The sequence below is a fragment of the Mytilus galloprovincialis genome, chromosome 5, assembly GCF_965363235.1.
Source record: "Mytilus galloprovincialis chromosome 5, xbMytGall1.hap1.1, whole genome shotgun sequence".
NCBI classification, from domain to species: domain Eukaryota; kingdom Metazoa; phylum Mollusca; class Bivalvia; order Mytilida; family Mytilidae; genus Mytilus; species Mytilus galloprovincialis.
This window is the reverse complement of record NC_134842.1, coordinates 100,251,639-100,274,058: the sequence shown is the minus strand read 5'-3', so window position 1 is coordinate 100,274,058 and position 22,420 is coordinate 100,251,639. Positions and strand designations below refer to the sequence as shown.

The 22,420-nt window shown below is 32.2% G+C and overlaps 1 protein-coding gene across 3 annotated transcripts; it reads left to right on the top strand.

The window, feature by feature from the left end:
- Positions 1-3,206: 3,206 nt before the first annotated feature.
- LOC143076885 (uncharacterized) lies at positions 3,207-9,618 on the top strand. 3 transcript variants are annotated; one of them, XM_076252772.1, is made up of 5 exons: positions 3,207-3,321; positions 4,100-4,208; positions 6,044-6,125; positions 7,242-7,306; positions 8,532-9,321. In XM_076252772.1, the coding sequence occupies exons 2-5, from the start codon at positions 4,140-4,142 to the stop codon at positions 8,709-8,711; spliced, it is 396 nt and encodes a 131-aa protein (XP_076108887.1). In that variant the 5' UTR covers positions 3,207-3,321; positions 4,100-4,139; the 3' UTR covers positions 8,712-9,321. The 3 variants fall into 3 exon arrangements, 2 of the variants coding, with proteins under 2 accessions (XP_076108887.1, XP_076108888.1); XM_076252773.1 differs by lacking the exon at positions 3,207-3,321 and adding an exon at positions 3,635-3,703; XR_012978823.1 differs by lacking the exon at positions 3,207-3,321 and adding an exon at positions 9,343-9,618 and having other exon boundaries at positions 3,848-4,208; positions 8,532-8,946.
- The last annotated feature ends 12,802 nt before the right edge of the window (positions 9,619-22,420 follow it).

The following is a 22,420-nucleotide window of genomic DNA, read 5'->3' as shown; positions in this document are numbered from 1 at the left end:
GTAAGACAGGGTGGAATCCTATCTTCACATCTATACAAACAATACATCAATGAGTTACTCTCTGAACTAGAAACTCACAACATGGGCATATCTATAGGGAATACTTATGCAGGCTGTCCTAGCTGTGCAGATGATATTGTACTTCTCTCAAACGACCAAAATGAAATGCAAGAAATGCTCAACACGGTGTATGATTACTCAAGCGACCATAGATTCTTAATCCACCCAGTAAAAAGCAATACAATAGTTAAAAGTGTCAACAAAAGAACTAGTGAAAGAATACAACAATCAACAGAAAATTTTACTTTAGGCGATAACATTATGGAATTTAAATCAGAAACAACACATCTAGGTCTTAAAAGAACAACATCTGAGGAAACTAAAATTAATATCAATAACAGGATATCACTAGCACGAAGAACTCTGTACTCTCTGATCAAGACTGGCGTTCATGGTACAAATGGACTCAACCCAAGAACTTCATGCAAGATTTACCAAGTATACGTCATTCCATGTCTTCTATATGGCTTAGAAACTTTAAATCTCCAAAACAAGGACACAGTAGCACTATGCAGTTTTCATCCTAGCACTCTGAGGCATATCCAATCACTTCCAAATAGAACAGCTACATCAGCAGTCTACTTGCTTCTTGGAGCGCTGCCAATAACTGCTGAGCTCCACAAAAGACAGCTGAGTCTGTTACACTCAATAGCAATGAGTCACAATAACTCAATACGTGAAATTGCATGGAGGCAACATACAGCAGGTCGACCAAATAGCTTCTTCAAAAGAATAAATGACATACTGGACATGTATCAACTTCCATCATTCAACGAAATAATGAATCAACATTACAACAAGCTTGACTGGAAAAACATCGTACGCACAGCTATTTCATCTCACTGGACAGTCAAACTAAAAGCAGATTGTGAAGAAAAATCGCCACTCAACTTGTTATCAAAAAGAAACCTGAATATTGGACAAACTCACAACGTATGGGATACAATATCGAGCTCCGTCAAAGATGTTAGAAAAGCAGCGACAAAAGTACGCATGTTAACTGGAACATACATGCTTCAAACCTTAAAAGCAAAATTCAATCAAGCAGAGATAGATCCTACCTGCCCAATATGTAAGATTGAAGCTGAAGATCTTCAACACCTTCTAACAAGCTGCCCAGCGTATAGACACATTCGAAAATCGCACTTTCAACAGATAAAAGAATATATTGTTAGCAAAATTGGAAGTAGTGTATGGACAATCAATTTCAATAGCAAATTGGCTATCACGGAATTATTGATAGACTGTCAAAGCTTTGTTGAAAGGAATATTCTCCCGAATGACAAACTGATACTAAGAACAATAGAAATGAAATCAAGGGACTACTGCCACCTAATCCACATGAAAAGAATGAACATTACTAATGCCTAGCTAGTGCGTGGAGTTAGGGGTATATCTCTGTGTAAGGTCAAGCCAGTGTCATTTCAAAAAACTTAAAAAGTAGTACATAGATATAGGAAGATGTGGTGTGAGTGCCAATGAGACAACTCTCCATACAAATAACAATTTAAAAAGTAAACCATTATAGGTTAAAGTACACCATACGAACATTATTAAACTAATCAAAATAATAATACTTCTATAACATCAAAGTCATGATTTCAGTTTATATAAATTTTCATCTTATAAGAAAACTTAGATACTTTATTCTTACACTAAAAGTACATGATAATTATACTATATCTTGGCAGTTTAAATTAACGTTAAGCCTAATTAAATAATGTAACTCAACATCCAAATTAGTCATGCTTATGTTTTATATTGCATTGAAAAGCACCTGTTTAAATTTATGAGTCTGCGAACATGTAATTTATTTAGTATATCTCTTGCCAATTTAATACTACATTACCTTAAAAGTCCCTATATTTATGCTTATATATAAATTCACGACTTGTTGTAAATACACTGGTTTTTATGGTGGAGGATGCTGTTCATTCATATTTTACAGAGGATTTATTGTGTGTTTTAATGTACATATACTGTTAACATTTATCGGTCTCATCCGAGTGCTCCTAAACAGGAGGGAATTACGAAAGAAGAAGAAGATGGGATACATAAGCACAGAATTAAGTCAAAAAGGATATCTAAAAAAAACCAGACTTAACTAACTTCAGAAAAAGACCGAGATTTAAAATTGTGTAGCAGTTCTTTAGAATTTTAAAAAATCCACATATGGTTAATACCACTACGCGAGTAAACAGTTTCACAGTATTTCTGAAGACCCTCTTTCACTGCGGATAGAATTTTAGTCAATCTAATGGGCAATTCTTTAGTGGAACATTACCGCATTAGCAATTATACAACATCATGTTATTTATCTTTTTCATCAGTAAGAAAATAGTGGGTTTTTTTTCTAACTGAAAAAAAATGAAAAAAATAATTTAAAGTCAAATTATAGTTGACAGTGTGAATGTGTAATATTAAATTGTAAATTCTTCTTAAAGTCAGCTTATGCAAAATATCATAAGAATTCCATTGGGAAACAAGATTTCCTACCACGTTAACAATAGCTTTAAGATTATTCAAATATTAATTACAGAGAATTCAAAACTACATGTCCCTTAAGTCTGAATTTTTGTCGACTCAGATGGTCATTCCTGAAAATTCTACAGTATTGTTCTTTTAACATATAATTTCCTGCAGAAGGAGTTTTACTTAGAATTAAACAGCGGGTGGTTAAATCATAATGGAAAAATCACATTGAATCCTACCGTGCAAATTGAAAATAAATGACAAAAGCAATAACAAGATCAAAATTATACCTCTGATTAATTTTTCGGCAAACAGGAAGTTGGACATAAAACAGTGTTCACATTGGACACAAGATGAAGCTCATCACACGCACGCCATTTAAAAGATTGAGGTTTTTAGCAAACACAATGTAGAACATGTAGAATATCAAAGCATAACCAGATGAAGCTTTATATCATAAATTAAAAAAAAAAAAAAAAAAAAATAGCTGAATAAAGTAATGATAAATGTATGATTATCAGAAAAACAAAAAATCTTAATCACTCTAAAATAATTACAATTAATCTGATACCGTCGAAGAGGTTATAACAACATAATTCAGCCTGTTTATTCTGTATTCCCTGTCAAAGAAGTTAATTTTAAAATTCTTCATTACATAATTCTGACAGGTGCACATCTCCGTACATGTAAGGTGTTGTAAATAAACACATGAATTTTTACATGGATATCTTCTCCAGTACATAAAAATATAGGATATTTCAAGAATTCTGTTTATATGTGGTATAAAAGGTACAGATATACTTCAGATTTGAGTTGCTTCACAAAATCATTGATTTGACTGGCCATTTCCAATGTTTCAAACTAAAGTGAAGGTCAAAGTTGAACGTATATTGCGAGACTTCCCTCTCAATATATGACAGCGCAGATATGCCGTAATGGTGTATCAGTATTCGTCGATGAGATAAGCACAATGCACTTGTATCAGTTTTAATTAACACATTATTTTGTTGTCATGATTTTCGCTTTCGACGAACGCATTTTGTAAAATATATTGTATTGAACAAAAATCACAGGTAGGTTTTTTATCAAGATTAAAAATATAATATTAGTAGGTCTTGTTTATATCGACTGAATTTTTATGGCAAATTCATGATGGCATTATGAGAATGATGTAAGTGCATGACATATTTATACTTTATTGATAAAGATGGCATTTATCATGACAACTCTATTTTAACATCAAGGTCATATCATAAGGTATAAACAACATGTGTTATCTTATTATCTGCTCTTAAAAGGTAGAGATAAACTACGTTGTAAAAATACCTTTAAATTTGAATTTCTAATGTCACATATAATAAAGGATTATCAATGTTTGAAAATTACTGTGACACTTGACACAAATTAAAACGTAGCAGGATAGAATAAGTTGATTGGGAAAGCGTCACTGGTTTTACAGGACATATTGCCATATAACATTACAGTCAGTCACATTTTCACAAAAGGAAACGATGTGGTAGAAAACATGTCAGCCTTTTCATCAGAAAAAACCGACTTTTTCTTTCAGGCGGAAGTAACCAATTAGTGATTCACAATACCATTGAAAGATGGAGAAAACATATCAGTTCAATGAGGAAAAAGATACAACAACATGTGGAACAAAAAGAAAGTTAAAGGTAACAATATTGTGTACTTAATAATGATAATGTTAGGCTTGTATTATTATATTACATACACGACCTTTTAATTTCATCTAGAGCAACTAATTTGGGAACACATTTCAAAGCCATCTGTAAAAAATCAGAACATTATTTTTTATCGGTTTATATTTGATTAGTTTATCAATTTATCAAATAAGCGTCTATACAAATTTTAAACAAATCTAATACGTAGAGGTTAGATAACATTGTCGGATTAGTTGATATATTTTTAATGATAAACGACGAGGACGTTTTCACGAACTCTCATTAGCGTTTGTCAAGGAGATATCACTTTGCTTAAACGAACTATAAGTCTGAAAGAAGATATTGAAATGATGACACAGCATGATCCACATTTACTTATTTTCCGAAATAAGTTTGCCTCTGCTTTAAATGCGTTTTGGTCATGTTTTGACTTTCTTACTATTTGAAAGCGTATTTTATACGACTGCGTGGGAGACATTGATGACATTTGAAGATGTGACTTTCACATAAAGAATGATATTTGATCCGCCTAAATCCCCGGTGTTTACCGTGAGATCGCACAAACTTATCAGATGAGGTGAGCATGGTTAACAAAGCAAAAAATAACTATTTACGCAAAAGGGAAGGCTAATTGAGGCTATTCCCTCAACTTAGGCTGGTCTTTTACAGCATACAAAAATTACAATAGACTAAAACGCGTGTTTAGGGGACAAACTTGAAATTGGCTCTTGTGCTACCCAGTTCAGGTGCTAATATATAGATGACGAAGGGACACAGAGGATCACTATTAAAACTCCTTCTGAAGCCTCATCATTTTGTCAGAAGCTTGCACATTGTGGATGTAAGAAAGGTTGCCGCGGTTGTTGTTAATGTGGAAAATCAAGTCTCTTGTGCCCTGCGTCGTGTGCATGTGCTGGTGCCTGGGAATTAACATGTTTTTTTGGCCAAATAGTGGTAATTTTTAAAAATGTTTTAGTACTTAGGCGATTTTATTTTGTTTTAATCAATTCATTCAAAACTCTACATCGAAGATATGGAATGAGGACTCATCTTTTGACATTTACTCCATATTGTTTTCTTTTACCGGAAGTGTTAACTTTGTATTTGAATATCAAATACAGAACATGATATGTGGTTTTAAAGGATAACTTAAAGCCGAAAATTTAAAGAATACCACAAAAAAAAAAAAAAAACCCTTTCTTCACATTTTGAAAAGAAGTTAGATATCAAAATAAAAAAAGTAATATTTCTATGTCCGCCATTTTGAATATTAACGGAAGTAAGGGTTTTAAGACATATGTCTTATACATTGTATCCCTAAGAAGCATCAAAATAAGGTTCCTGCACAATTTAATGATAGTAGCAATACGTTAAAACACATTTCGATCACCCTCCCTAAAAAATAAGCTTATTTTAGTAAAATGTCCGCCATGTTGGATTTTACCGTAAGTAGGGTTTTTAAAGACATCTAATCTATATAATATATTCAAAAGTAGTACATAACAACAGTTTGTATCAAATATTAGTATAGAAGCATAATAATAATACCTTTTCACACACTAGCCTTCGATATTGGGCCGATTAAAGTATGCTGTCCGCCATTTTGGATTTTACCGTAAGTGAAACATTTTTTTTCAAATGCCTCCCTATCTGAAATAAAGGAGTAATAGTTGAAGAAGGTCTATGCCAAATTTCATGCTTGTGCACAATTTGTCTGAAATATGCTTGTAGCCGCCGGACTATTTTAACACAATACTTAATTAATGTAGTAGAAATTACATCGTTTAATTTAATGGCATTCACACATGTATAAACGTCTTTTACAGAAACACTATACGCAATGCCCAGCTTTTAAAAGATCTAAAACAAGTGATGGAGCTAAAACTACAAAGGCAGGTGCAAAAAGAGGTAAGTATCACCTCTTTGATTTTATTCGATCAAAACTTAGTGAAAAGTATTAACACATATTTTGTTCAAGCTCGAGTTATTTCATCATGGTTGAACATTGACAATATGCACTCAACTTTGCTTGATTTAAAATTCTATTATTCGGTAGCTAGTGATAAGCCAGATAAATCAGTTATGTTCTTCTCATATATTTCATGATAGTATGATACTAAACCCTTAACGGGAGGGATTGTGCCTGATATTCATATGATGAAGACATAATCTTTCAATCAGTTTAATTAAGGTCTGGAGCTGACATGTCAGTTAACTGCTGGTAGTCTGTTGTTATTTAGTTATTATTGTCATTTTATTTATTTTCTTTTGTTACATCTTCTGACATTGGACTCGGAATTCTCTTGAACTGAATTTTAATGTGCGTATTGTTATGGCGCTTACTTTTCTACATTAGCTAGAGGTATAGGGGGAGGGATGAGGTATCATAAACATGTTTAACCCCGTCGCAATTTTGCGCTTGTCCTAAGTCAGGAGCCTCTGGCCTTTGTTAGTCTTGTATGATTTTTAATTTTAGATGCTTGTGTATAATTCGGAGTTTAGTATTACGTCCATTATCACTGAACTAGTATATATACACATTTTTTAAGGGGCCAGCTGAAGGACACCTACGGGTGCATGAGTTTATCGCTACATTGAAGACCTATTAGTGGCCTTCGACTGTTGTCTGCTATAAAGTCGCTTTGACACATTCCCCATTTCCTTTCTCAAGTTCATGTCCGATACAATTACTGAAAGTAATAGGTGAAATTGAAGATAGGTATTTGAGGTGGATCAGTTGATACAACAAAGGTGATTTTCTCATCGAACTGGGTTTTTTTCTTTTTTTCTGACAAAGCATAAGACAAACTGTGTGAGACCTTCGAAGACTTTTTTGTCAGTTTCATAGCATTAATATCTATAAAAAAGGTTTTAATTTTGAATTTGATTATTCTGAAGGATTTCAAAACAAAAATATTTGACTCGAAATTTGATAAAATAATTAAATTATATGCAGATGACAGTAAAATTTCCTAGAGTGTAAATGGTTTTATGCATTAATATAGAAATACACATCATTTTAAGATAAAAGAATACAGAACAAGTCACCATTCAACTTAGGGTATGACAGAAAAGCTAGTAAATCTGCAGTGAGTACATTTATTATATTTAATGGGTTATTACATGAATCAAGGCCAATCTAGACCAAATATAAAAAGCTGTAAAACCACTGTCTTTGGTTACGGGATGATAGGATCCCGATAACATGTTTATCCCCGCCATATTATGTATGTATGTGACTGTCCTAGGTGTGGAGCCAGTAAATCAATGGATGTCGTTTTTTGCTCTGCTTCATATTTTTTGTAAATTAAATCGTGAGATTTCTCGTTCGAAATGTATTACATACAATTGTTTTACATACAATTTGTGATTTGGGCTCTTTTAAGCTGACTATGTGGTATAGGCTTTGCTCATTGCTCAAGACCTAACGGTGAGCTATAGATGGTAAATTATGTGGAATTTTGTTCTTTTTGTACATAGTTGTCACATTGGCAATCAAACCACATCTTCCATTTTTTTATATTTGAGACCAAGCTATCAATGCATGCAATATTCATGTAAAGACTTGCTCGCTCTTTATACTCAAGAATAATAAGCTATTTGAAGTTTATCAAACATTTGAAACGACGGTGTTATAAGGGTTTGAACCAATGTTCGTAGCAGTTTTCGGAAACCACCAAATTGAATTCAACTAGCACGATGTCTTTGTTTTTCTTGAAATGTTGTTTCTTGAAAGCGATGCTGATGTCCCGGTTTCTAGGTTAAGAAGTCTGCTTGGATTTAAAAACATTATTACTGATATTAAGTTTAACATTTCCTTCAAAAGCAGTTACCAAGCACATATTCATTTTAAATGCATATTTTAACATTTGTGTATGGACCATTGATTAGCTTCTTTTTGGGGCATTTTCTGATTTTCGTTATCTGAATATACTATGAAGCGTTAATTAGCTAGGCTAAGTTTCATGAAATTCTCTGATGACGCATTCAAACTCCTATTGTACATTGTACATTGGGAATGGTTACATAGGACTTCTCTTCAGTTTTTTGTTGTTCTAGTTGAACAAATATGAAGAGATGGCAGAAAGTGAAATCAAACTTTATTTGTCAAGTTCACTCATTTATAGCTGCTTTTTACTCGCTACACAGTTTAGATTCTGAGACTATACAATTTCGGAGCACCCAATCGTAGTATGTATGTATGTGTGTACTTTAGGGGTAATGTATTCAATCTTTTGATTAAAATTTCAGAAAACAAACATATAAACTGCAAGTATTCAGCTCACTAAATGATGTTTTATCGATAATTTTCAGGTTGCTGGAATCAAGTTGAAAAGAAAGTCTTCTACTATACTCTCTATTTTGGGGCCTCGTAAGAAGATGCATACTCCAATATCGCTCGGGGTCAAAGCGATGTCTCCCCTTATTAGGTACAGGGGAGACGATAATGTCAGAATATCCGTTTTATTCCATGATGGGAGTTGCTTTCGGTGAAGCAGCCCAAAATTTAGAATTAAAATTGAAAGTAGGAAGCACATACCGTTTCCGGTATTACACAATAAAGGTCAATGATAAAAAATATAGCAACACAAAGTTTACGATATATCTTCGGGGAAATACTATCATCAAGCCAATAAAAAACGGGTATGATGAGATACCAAAAGAAAAAGGAATGAAAATTTCAGAAATGAATGGCAGATTAATGAACTTGTTGGTGTCAACATCAAAGGTAAGAATAAGTAAAGTTGGAGAGTTGTTCAGACCGAAAGAAAAGTATCTTCGAGAAGTATACGTGAGAGATAAAACAGGAGAAATTAAGTTTTTGTTGTGGTCATACGATGAAGATTCATTTCCGCACAAAGTGGGCGATTATGTCAAAATGAAATACGTGATCCTAATGGCCGATGGAGAAGATTATTTCCTACACAAATCGGATATGACGAAAATTGTGCGATGTAAACATGGTAAAGTGAAAGTCAAATGAAGCAGACAATAAAAAGTAACTACGCATGCGTACAATCACAAACAAAACATAAATAAGAGGAAGTTTAGAATATCGTATTTTGAATTTCATATTTGGATAGCTAATATTGAATTATCTTTCTTTCTGAACTTTTTGTTTCAGATGAAAGGAGGATTTTTATTGAATGTTACTTTCTTGGTGCAAATAAAACTTCTGTATTTATGCTTTTAATTTTTAAAATTTTTCTATTGCAACATCAATAAGAAAGGAACTGCATTACATCTCTAGGTTCGATAAGATTGCAGGGTGTAAAAATTGAACTGATATCAAGAGAGGGAATAAAGGAGAAACGAAGATACCAAAGCGAAATTTATATTCAAACGTCGAAATTAAACTGACATCGCCATTTGTATATATAAAAAAAAAATTAAAGAAAAACAGACTAATAACAGTACACAAAATATATATGTAAATCGAATTGAGAATAGAAATGGGGAATGTGTCAAAGAGGCAATAACCCGACTAATGTAGAAAACAGTCAAAAACAGTCGAAGTCTAAAACAGCGTTATACGGACCTCAACAAAACCTTGGTAATATCATGCACTCCAGAAATTAAAGTAGACCCTGTTCCACACGTATAATCCGTCTTGCAAATATCTTATTTTCCCTAGGTGAAAAATACAAATCGGTATATGCTGTGTATAAATGATCTCTTGTCAGAAAATTCCCGTCATTCCTTCTGTGAATAATCAGTCTATGCTACTATCTACTTGTCTGTAGTGTTGCATTCAAGAGAAAAAACAAAGATGTGTCAATCCAGGTCAAACAAATGTAACAAATTTGAATAAAGGGAATACAAAAGAATATTATATGTAGATATTAACTGATAGTATCTAATGCTGTTGATTTTTTTTTCGTCTATTTTTAATTTGATATCGATCAAATCTATAAATACACTTCATAATCATTTTCCTAAATTATGTTATTGTTAAATGACTTAAAAAATTATATCTTTCCTCACTTGATCAAGGCATATGGAAACGATTTTATTTGATAAAATATTATATACACCATTGGAAAAATTACAAGAGGTTAATATAAGATTTACAACAGCTTACGTATACCTATATAATATGAGGAAGGGGCTACCTTTAATGTCAGCTTTATACTAAGACTATACTATATCCTATATATTGACTGGTTGTTTAACGTCCAGTGGCAAATATTTCATGCATTTTCAGGATGAATGTCCTAGGCTACATTAACATATATATAGTTTTTGTATAAAATAGAATTATAAGTTCAGATTGAAAATGTTTAAGGAATGATCATTGAACTTCAAAAACTTCAAAAGGCAGGAGGGGGTTATGGTATTTTTCTTAAACAAATATATTCTTATTCCCAAATTGATGGAAACAAAATCTGTTCAAGCAGAGGACAAACAAAATATTTTAAATCCAGATCTTCACCAAAAATGATTTTATCTTTCAGAAATGCAAAATAAATTTAACTTTTATATATCTAAAAATATTTGAAACTTCCCATACGGCACAGGTAAGTCTGTAAACAGTAATTTTTTATGTGATAAATAGGCTTTATTTGCCAATTTGTTATGATGAATCTTAATACTAGTGTTAAATTTTGATCAGGTTTAAACTGATGCATGAAATATACAGGTGACTGTTACAGCTTGAATTTTTAGGATGTAGCTCACATACATGACATACTCCCAAGTAACATGCTCTGTACATGTATATACCTATCAAAGTCATGGTATTATCATGGGTTATCATATGAACTCCATCTTCCCATAAAATCCTTTTTTTAGACAATATGGGAGCATACAATGTATACAGTTTGTACTTAAATGTACTAGCCAGACTCAAGTCTCCAAGTCTACTTTTATGATTAAACTTAGAGAGAGAAAACAAAATAGTTTCCATCTCCTATATTGTCAGTTTTTTAACCAACTTTTTTTAAGAACCAGACAGATTGTGAATTATTGAGGTGGGTTGGGGGGGAGTGTAATTAAAGTATTGAATTAGTCTGTGGGCTTACATGACTTACCGTGATCACATTCAACAGTATAACCAGTGTCATTATCACTGTTCTTCGATGTGGGGAATTATGTGGCAGGTGAACATAAGTAGTCATGGTCAACCAGTGCACCGGAGTTTACCTCACATGCCGCATGGCCATTATAAAAAAATCCCATAATGTATTGCTTGCAGAGGTTTTTTCTGCGTTCCCATGGCTGGACGGAACTTTTATGCTAAATATGTTATGTTATGATATTGTAATTATTGTATTTATTTATGTTGGCCTGATTTGTGTTGTGTGGCCTGATAGTTGTTTACAGAATAATCTTAGAACTGTGCAGTTTAGAAATCACTGAAACAATTACAGAATGATTGGAACTTTCCAGAATGATCCTAATAAAAGATGCGTTATATAAACTTCTACATTTTACTAGAAACTTCCGTTGTAACTTGTTAGGACGTTCCATTATAGAGTGTTCTAGAATATTCCGTGACAACTATATATATATATATATACAAACACTAAAGTTAAAGACACTCTTGGACTTAGACTTTGACATCGATAGACATTAAGATTCATAGCATTTGGATTGACACTTTTATTTTACAAACAACATCATACTTGATTGTTACCGTAGTAGTGGACGTAATATTCAGATTGGATTCCAACTATATGCTCCCATTCAAATGCATTGATCGGCCAAAAAAGGGGGGTTTCAACCCCCGGAACCCCCCCCCCTGGATCTGCCACTGGTTATCATTAATTCTAATTTTTTGTGACTTTTAAATGAAGTACCTGTGATTACTAAAGAACTTTGTTTTGACCTCACTGACAATGGAAAATGAAGCAGACGAAACATGGCGTCAGATGTTGTGACGTCCAAACTTCGGTAATTTCCGTGGTACAATAAAATTAAAATTTTTAAATTAACTTCACAAGTTACCAACATTTCTGAATTCGTGTAATGTTTTTGTAAACAAATACACATACAAATTCATGTCATATTTCACATAGAAATTATTCCTATCTGTCCCATTTTTTCAAGTTTGCGTTGAAACGTTAAGTTCAGCAGCCATTAAAAACATAATCATACGAGATTTAACGAGAGTGACGAAACTTTTCAGATGGGTCGTGTAGAGAGAGTTATCGTTCTTTATTCCAAAACGATGCTTCTACCATAAGTGACAGCTAAAGCTGGCATATAAATATTTCGAGGCAATGGCAATGACGTGATTAATAACGTCACGCAATTTCTGTCCTTTATTTTGTTTTCGGTGTATTTTGTTATGCCTTTATTGAGTATCGAAATTTATATCAGTCATCAACTGAAAAAGAAAAAAAAACAAGATGATATAATCATTTAGTATAGAGGTATAGGGAGCAGTTGTAAATATAATTTGAGCTAGTACTAGAAAATGAAAGAACATTAAAAGTATTACAATAAAACAATTGTTAACTTTTGATTTTAACCCTCTCCCTTTCACACCGGTACAGCACTAGTCGCCCCTTACTGATGTGTAATTTTTCTGTAAAAACCATTTATTTTTCTTCGAATTTTGAGGGAAATTCTCAAAAAGAAGTGCAAAGAAAACTGCTCTTTTAAGAGGATTAATGTCTTTTTTCAATGACTGTGCAGTGAGTTTTTGAAGAATAGTATTAAACTAATAGTTCTAACTTGTACACTAGTTGCAAATGTAATTTTTAGTGTAGCAGCGCAATCACAAACTTGAATTACGCTAAAAATCTGAAGTCATTTCTTAAAGATATTATGAGAAAAGAGACAAAAACCACTAAAATATTCTGAATTTTTTTGGCAAAGTTGAAATAGGTGTAACAAAACATGGTTTCGTAAGTGTTGCGGTATACTAAAGTTGAAAACACTTTTGTTTGAATGAAGAAACATGTATATTTCAATGAAAAAATGACAGTTTAAAGAGTGGATTCCTCCTAGATTTGCGTAAAAATCATGCATTTGGCAACAAAAAAATTATCATCTGAACACATAATTCCAAAAAGAAAACAAACTGGGTGAGAATCTTTATATTATATTTTTTTTTTTCATTTCTTTCGTAGTAGTAGACTTAAGTACTTAAATTTCGATAAATTCACTACAATGTCAGTGGCGCAGGGGTACGCTGATCTACCCAAGGCGCTAAGATTGAGAGTTCGAATCTCACTGCCGCAGTTGGAAAAATAATTTCCTATATTAAATGTTACTTAACTTAACTTTACTTTCAATTTCAAAAAGGAAACCTACGAATTTTTTTTTAAAAGAATGTGTGTGCAAAATTGCCCCCCCCCCTTTTTTACCCCCTTTGCTCCATCGGGCTCGGTCAAGGGTGTCCCAGATCGAGCTACCATTGGTAATTCAATGAATTTTCCCTTGTAAAAACAAAGTTGAGGTTGCTGATGGATTGAAAACGAATTAGACAAATAACTAGGGTCCAAGTTTGAAATCGGACAAAAAGAGCGTCTAAAATCAATTATTTTGAATGTTACGGACATCGATATTTCAAGGCCTATAGCACGTTATGCGTCTATTTATACCACTATGATAACTTATATGGCTTCAACAGACACGAGGCATTGTGTTTCCATCAAAACCTGACCCTATTAGCCCACCAATATGTCTCTGCACGACTTTTTGCCCAAGGATTTTGTATTTTTTCACTTTTTCTCCAACAGTCACGTGACTTTTGGAAATATACCACGTGACCAAAAAATGACGAATTATCTTCAAACATAATTTTTTGAAATATTTTACCAATTATCTTTCATTTGAGCCCAACATGGCATGTGTATGACCATTGATGCGAATTCTGTATTCATTTAAACTTCGATAATGTATTTTTGATAAGCAAAGGTCTAAAATGCATGAAAGGGAAAGGGTTAATTGATACAATGATTTTAATGTAAGCAAATTTTTGTTAATAATTTTAGATAGGACCACAATATAAACTTGTCCCGCATCAAAATTATCATTATTATTTTGTTTGTGTAATACATTTCATATCCATGAGTAAATGGCAACCCATACTGTTGAAATTGGGGTTCTCTAGTCTATTTTCACATTTAAAATCAATAAGTTCTATATATAGACATATTGGCGTGAATAGATGAATGGCAACTCATACTGTTAAAAAGGGTGTATCATAGTCTATATCTAATTTAATATCAATCCTATCTATGAATGCATTTATGGCTATATCAGGTCATGTTATATTAATACAAGGAATTACAGACTTTTTTCCAGTCATTCTTAAATTTGTCTGTACTATACCTTAATGTTTGTGTGTGTATTTCCTAAGCTTATAATTTGATAATTGTAAGAACTCAGCCGAATGACACCATTACGACAGTTGATCAGACATGTGTTGAATTTGTCGAAACCACTGGCCTGTACCCTTTTCTGCTACTGTGCACTAGTAAACCAATTTGTTCTGAAACGGTCATTTTGATCTGAGCCGCTCTTAAACACTCTACAAATTGTTTCAATTTATTATTATTCTTTAATTCAATTTTCACTGCTCAGACAGTTTGTCCGCAGTAAATTAAGTAGCTGATGTTTAAGAGTACACATCAATATTATACTAAATTTTCTACAACACTAAAATCATAAAAAGTAATCAATTGAAAATGAAGTCAAACAATCGTGAGTATTTGGACGGATGCTACTTGTGGAACGTGCTACTACGTGCATCCATCAGTTTGAATACAAGCAACATAGGAGTGAAAATTAATATTGTATTATTAAAGGATTAATTTATGCGTTGGTAATTTTTTTTTATTATTTCAACTATTTAATTGAAAAACTATATCATAATTCTTCTTTAGGATAGAAAGTAATATTTTTAAACTGGTGTATTTTATGACAGCCTATTACTGAATTGCCGTTATGGTAAACTATTTACAGTTTAAAGATTCAGAATAATACAAAGATGTCTTTTTCGAACATCATGATAACACTTACTCGTCCATTTTGAGCATTACTACGGTATTTTTTTTTATGTCCCTTGAACAATTTCCAAATGAGATACACGTATTGGCTTTGAACTCAAGCTGTTGGAACCAAAACAACAAAACCGCAAGCACCTTATCAGCTTATTATTGGAACATATGTACAAAGAGGAAAATTGAAAAAAATCTTAAATGAATAATTCAATTTACGCATGACCGCTATATCATCTTTTCTTTTTGAATTGTAGTCTTATAAGGTAAACTAAATATATGCGTTTGTTTACACTTAAGATGGAATTAGGTAACATTATTGTGTTAAAAAGATATTGCCAAAATGCCAAACACAGAGAAAGAAATATATAATCATTTTTATTTGACAGTATTGCCACACTGCACAAAATAAGACAAATAATTTTACAAGTTAAATAAAGGTTAACTTTTGACTAAAGTGTACAAGGAAATGTCAGATGTCCAGAATTTCGTCCGTTATGCATGGTGACTACTCAATAGGTATACGTTTGCGTTAAAATATACATACGTTGGTAAAACAAATTAGTTCCTAGAATTTTTGAACGTTTTAAAAAAATTGATTTACTGAGAATGAAATTCTAAACAGAATATCAAATGCTAATATTGATTAAGTGTATTATCCCCCGTACGGTTTCAAAATTTTGTGATTATAATTGATGATAGTGTCAAAAATGTAATTCACTATTTTAACGACCATTTCATAAGTTTCAAAAGAGTTTATTTACATAAAAGGTTAAAGATATTATCAACAATGGAAATGTGATAATTTGTTCAGATTTCATAAATTAAATATTATCTTTGTCCCACATTTTATCACCAGCCAAAATAAAACCAAAGCAATCTTCAAAGTCGGAGAGTACTCGCAATTACTGAAGGGCAGTTAAGAGTCATCAACTACGAATTAAACAATCAATAGATAATCAACAATAAATGTATTTAATACACGACTTCATTAACAGTCAGGAAAAAACACATGACCTTGCGGAATACAAAATATTCTATCAATGTCAAAGTTTTTTTCAGTGATATCAAACTCATTATCAGGATCAATTAAAGCAATAAACAAAGAAGAAATAACAGGGATGATTTTTCCGGATGAATTCCCCCCTTGTGTAACTGCTGTGTCATGGTATAGTATTAATAATAAGTAGTTGGTTGACACTATAGCCATATTTATGTCACAGATACAGTTTGTAACCTTGGGTATATTTCACTATTATAAAACCATTTTCCTTTCCTCGATTGTGATCTCAGAGGAAAAGATTTAGACTTATCACGAGAAATATCTTAAGAGACACATGAACGGCCGGATTTGCGTACTCTTCCTAAGCAATTTTGAACACTTTCGTGTATGTAGTATATTATGAATGTGTTTGTGGTAAGGTTATTTCATTTCATTTTGATTGTAAGCCATGATGTTACTATTTTCATTCAACTAGCTACATGATGTCAGGGTCTTATATTTTTATATACCAAATAGTCGTCTGCAAATTTATCATACGAAATGCACCTCTCCTTGCGACATATTCTTATTCTTGTATGAGTCGGAGATCCCTCAGACACTTGTAAAAAACAAAGAAGCCAGATGGGACATACATTTCCCAACTAATTCGGTACTTAGGAACTTGCAGTTGGCGGTCAGCACTTATAAAACGGCACCAGTTTCGAAAAAAATTCATCGGAAGATACCGATGTCTTATTAATTTATATTCCGTATCAAGTGTTCTTTTATATGTTGTCAGTATATGTCTTTGTATATTTAGGTTTTACTATTTAGTCTATTGGTGCGCATATCAGGTCTTGAACAACCAGTTACTTTTTGTATTCTTGTGTTTTAATTTGTTTTCGCTAATAGGCTTTGTCTATATGCATTTTTGTTTTTCTTTGTTGACATATTTGTTTGATTTGATAGTGATTGAGATTATAACACATTTTAACCTGTTATGCCTTTGTTTTTGTTCACGCATTGTTGACAGTACAATGGAATTGTATGCGTCTTTTATATAAGAGAGGGCATTAAAACCAGGTTCGATCTACTATTTAATATAAGAGAAAATGTGTGTACCAAGGGAGAAATATGACAGTTGTTTCCATTCGTTCAATGTGTTTGAGCTTTCAATTTTGTCATTTGATTAGGAACTTTTCGTTTTGAATTGTTTTTAACCCTATGAATGAATATCCTACATTGTTTGTCTGAATAAATCCTAGTACATATAACGAAATATATTTTGTGAGAAAAAAACAAACCCAAAAGGACTTAAAAAGAAAACACATTGTAATACAAATCAAACAAAATACTTATTTTCAGACCATATTATTAGCTTTTACTGCTTCTAAATAAATGATCAGATAATAATTTCGTTTAACATTTTGACGGGAGGTAAAAAGAAACATCACAGGGATGATTATAATTGAATTGAAAAAAAAAACTTTTTAAGTGTTTCTGTTGTAACGTTCTTTTCCCCTTGTAGTTGATGTGTTTCTTTCGGTTATATTTTGTAACCGTCTTTGATTTCTCTCCATGGATTTATGATTTTTGAAAGGCATACACTACTGTTACCTTTCTCTACTGCGTTGACAAAAACAATGATTTTCGTTGGTAGGTCAAATCATATAAAATGTATATATTTGTATATACAACATGTTGTAAAGTTATGAGAAATATATTACAATGTCTGTTGTTTAAAATTCCTATATTTCCGTCTGTAAAGATTAATACATTCTATACTTTACTGTTGCATACAACATGAACAATAGGAAAACACATTTGTGCTGTTCTAAGTAAGCAAAATGTTTAAATAAATTTGATTAAAGGAATAAGAAAGGTTTCATTAGAATAAACAAATGACAAGCACATACCGTTGAAACGGGTGTATATTAATCTTTTTTTTTTTACTTGAAATTAATCAAATCGTATATATAATATAAGCTTCATAGAGATTTTGCCATATCACATCATCATAAATGGACGGAATTGAAATGTGTGAATGAAAAAAAAGATGAATAAGTTAAAATACTGGACCGATACAAACAATTACTTTAATGAAAACCAGTTAAGTGCAATTCATGATAATTCAATAGAAGTATAAAAAACCTTGTCACGCATCAATATTTCCATAAAATTGAGAAAGGAAATGGGCAATGTGTCAAAGCGACAACAACCCGACCTTAGAGCAGACAACAGCCGAAGGCCACCAATTGGTCGTCAATGTAGCAAGAATTCCCGCACCCGTAGGTGTCCTTCAGTTGGCCCCTAAAAAATATGTATACTAGTACAGTGATAATTGTCGTCATACTAAACTCCGAATTATACACAAGAAACTAAAATTAAAAGTCATGTCTGTTTTTGGATTTTTGTTAACTTTTTTGTTTACATTAATTGATTAAATGGAAACTCATCATGTTGAAAAGGGTGTCTCCTATCTATTTTGAAATTAATATAATCTATAAATGAACTTCCTAGAATGTTTTCCACATCTAATCACCAGTAATTCAAGGAACTAAATACCGAGAACAATAATGATTTAAAGACCATATGAATATCTCGTTACGCATAAAATTGTGAAATGCATTCCATTTAAATGCTTTAAATAAAAAATAAATAACACTTAACCTTTATACTTACTTTGGATGATATATCACAGAGACGCAGTAACTTTCATCAAAAAGCTGTGAAGTATATCAACAAAAAAGCAAATTTATTGGTTTTTAGCATACCAGGTTTGTTAGATTTTATAAATATACGTTTAACCAAATTATAAATGCTGTAAAGTACTGACAACTAACTACTAGATATAAGTTAAATGCTGTAAAGTACTGACAACTAACTACTAGATATAAGTTAAATGCTGTAAAGTACTGACAACTAACTACTAGATATAAGTTAAATGCTGTAAAGTACTGACAACTAACTACTAGATATAAGTTAAATGCTGTAAAGTACTGACAACTAACTACTAGATATAAGTTCAAAACATTTTCATATACGCATAGATACAAAGGCAAATTGAAAATAAATTATAGAAGCTGTCCTCAGCTCAGTAGCCATTACTTTGGTACTGACATTACTAAATATTGTATTTGTCGCATTGATTTGTATTTCATCGATTTTTTTCAATTTAAACATGGCAAATTACTACCACCTATTAATGTGATAGATTAACATTTGTGAGAATATCTACTTTGTGTCCATATTTTTGATACTTTTTGGCAGGATTATGCTTAACTGATACAATTTTGACGCTTATGCAGATATGCAAAATAATTTAGATATTCATTGTCAGCAGGTTTTAGTCTATTAACGTCTGTTCAAAAACCTTTAGGAATTCATCATATTAGAACTAAATTATACTCCATTCCATTGTCAAAACTTTCTTTACTATTTCAAGATGCCCAAAATACTTCCGTTACTGATTCTCGTTCTGTTTTGTATAGATTAGTTGCAATTATCATGGACATTGCTAACCATAGACTATTCAAACCCGTATCGACTACATCCAATAGTGAGGAAAAACGTTATTTTTTTAAGGTAGAATTCGCCAATAAAGGTTTAGATGCTATAAATATTAGCAATATTTTCCATCAAAAATCTGTACAAAAAACTATACCTGATTACTTCAAAAATAAAGCTACCCCTGTTATTTCTTATACTTACACCAAGTCTATTGCATCCAAGATTTTCAACCACAAGAGAGTTTTAGAGGCTTTTAACCTCAAAGATACAAAATCCAAGCCTCCGGATTGCTCATGTGCATCGTCACAATACAATTACAGTCCAGCTGGTCATATTATTACTGGAGACCTTGGCATCGTTACCAATGAACAACTAAGAGAGTTGTTAGCCAAGGGACCAAAATATAGAATCCCCCAGCCCATCAACTGGAAAAAGAATTTCAAGTTACTGATGGATGCAGTTGAGGACTATGCAAGAAAATGGGTAAAGCGCGAACCAGACGAACCAGAACTGGATACTTTGTCTGAATGGATCAAAGCTATTCGATCATGCATTCAGAGGCGCATACAAAAACTACGATGTAATATGAGTACTAAAGTTTCTAACCCTTTCAAGAATCCGGAGGTTGTGGATGCTTTATCCTCTTTGCATGACAAATATGTCGTTGTTCCAGCAGATAAAGCCTCCAATAATATTGTCTTCATATGTAAAAAACATTATTTGCAATGTCTCACTACAGAGCTTGGAATTGATAAAACTACTGGTAATCCTACATATTCTTTAACATCATTTACCAAGGACGAAATTTTACAAAATCATAAATCTGTCCTTCTTTCTTTTGGTATCAACATCAAAGAAAACGAAGAAAACTTGCCTTCATTATACTGGATACCCAAATTACACAAAACTCCATATAAAGAACGATACATAGCTGGGTCTTCAAAATGTTCAACCAAACATCTTTCTAAAGTACTGACTACTATTCTTTCGACAGTTAAAGATGGGCTTCAAAAATATTGTGAGGAGATATATTCTACCAGTGGTGTTAACCAGATGTGGATTCTCAAAAATTCGAAAGATCTACTGCTTAACCTTCAATCACAATCTTTGCAATTTTGCAGCAACATAAAAACTTTTGATTTTTCTACGCTATATACTACTATTCCCCATGCTCAGTTGAAAGATCGACTACACCATCTCATAAAACAGAGCTTTTTCTATAAAAATGGAAATCGTAGATACAAATTTCTTGTTTTGGGTTACAATAATTCATATTTTGTGAAAAATCACACTGAATCTCCCAGAAAATATACTGAAGATGATATTATCAAAATGCTGGACTTTTTGATCGACAATATATTTGTTGAGTTTGGAGGATTTATATTTCAACAGACAGTCGGTATTCCAATGGGTACTAATTGTGCACCCCTGCTGGCTGATTTGTTTTTGTACTCGTATGAAGCAGAATTCATTCAGAACCTTCTAAAAGACAAAAAGAAAAAGCACCTTGCGAAATTCTTTAATTTTACTTTCCGATATATTGATGATGTTCTATCATTGAATAACCCATATTTCAGCCAATACTTACATCTCATATATCCAAGTGAACTTGAAATTAAGGATACCACTGATACTAGAAGGACTGCTTCATACCTTGATCTTTTCCTCAATATTGACGTAGATGGACGACTTCACACGAAAATCTATGATAAACGGGACGATTTCAACTTCCCAATTATCAATTTCCCATTTCTCAGCAGTAACATACCCTCTGCCCCTTCGTATGGTGTTTACATATCACAATTGATACGTTATTCACGTGCTTGTTCACACTATACGGACTTCATATACAGGAGTGTGCTCCTTACGCAGAAACTGCTCCAACAAAGTTATGAGGAGGACAGATTAAAATTGACACTCCGTAAATTTTATGGACACCATCACGATTTGGTGGATCCATACGATGTTTCGTTGACCAAACTAGCTAAGGACATTTTTACCACATGGTAGATTGTGTTTTGTCATAATGTCGTCTAATCTTTTAATTACCAAACGTGACTTATTCCCGATTGTGACTGTTTTGCCGAGTGTGAACTCGCATTACTATAAGACGTGGTACGGTACTTATACATCCCATATTCATGTATTTAGTTTAAATGTTTAATGTTATATTTGTAATTCTCATCGGATTTTGTCAAATGTGTTGATGTCTTTTCTATTATATTTCTGTGTTATGGTAACGAAAATTAATCACCGCCTTCATTTATCAGATTTGATTTCGTTCAAAGTAATCAGTACGATATTTTACGTTTGAAGTTAGATTCATAACAAACCTGACATAGTTTTATAATATAGTTAATTGCTACCTCAGTTTTATATTAATAAGAATTAAAATGTGCTTTGTTATTAAATGCAATATCAGTATTTAGTTCAAATATATAATCTTAAATTAATCCTAATTCTAATGACGTCATTTTTCATTTTTTGATGCTCTGTTTTACTAATTCTAATGACGTCATTTTTTCGTCATTTTTCAGTTTCAAATAGGACGTTACTTGGCGTAGAGGTTTATACGTATTCGGATGTGTCTACTTTTGTGTTTCAAATGTCTGGTTATGTAAATGTATTTCAGTTGTTTCCTGTAATTAGTTAATACTTCAGCTTTATCATGTACATCTTTTGAATATTCATTTTATTAAATTTACTGTTTGCAAAAGTATAAATTACTCTAAATTATAGGGATTTTCTGGTAACTTAAC

Coding starts and splice junctions, on each gene's coding strand:
- LOC143076885 (XM_076252772.1), top strand. CDS start 4,140: ATGGAGAAAACATATCAGTTCAATGAGGAAAAAGATACAACAACATGT. Junction 4,209..6,043: donor GAACAAAAAGAAAGTTAAAG/GTAACAATATTG, acceptor CGTCTTTTACAG/AAACACTATACGCAATGCCC. Junction 6,126..7,241: donor AAAGGCAGGTGCAAAAAGAG/GTAAGTATCACC, acceptor CATCATTTTAAG/ATAAAAGAATACAGAACAAG.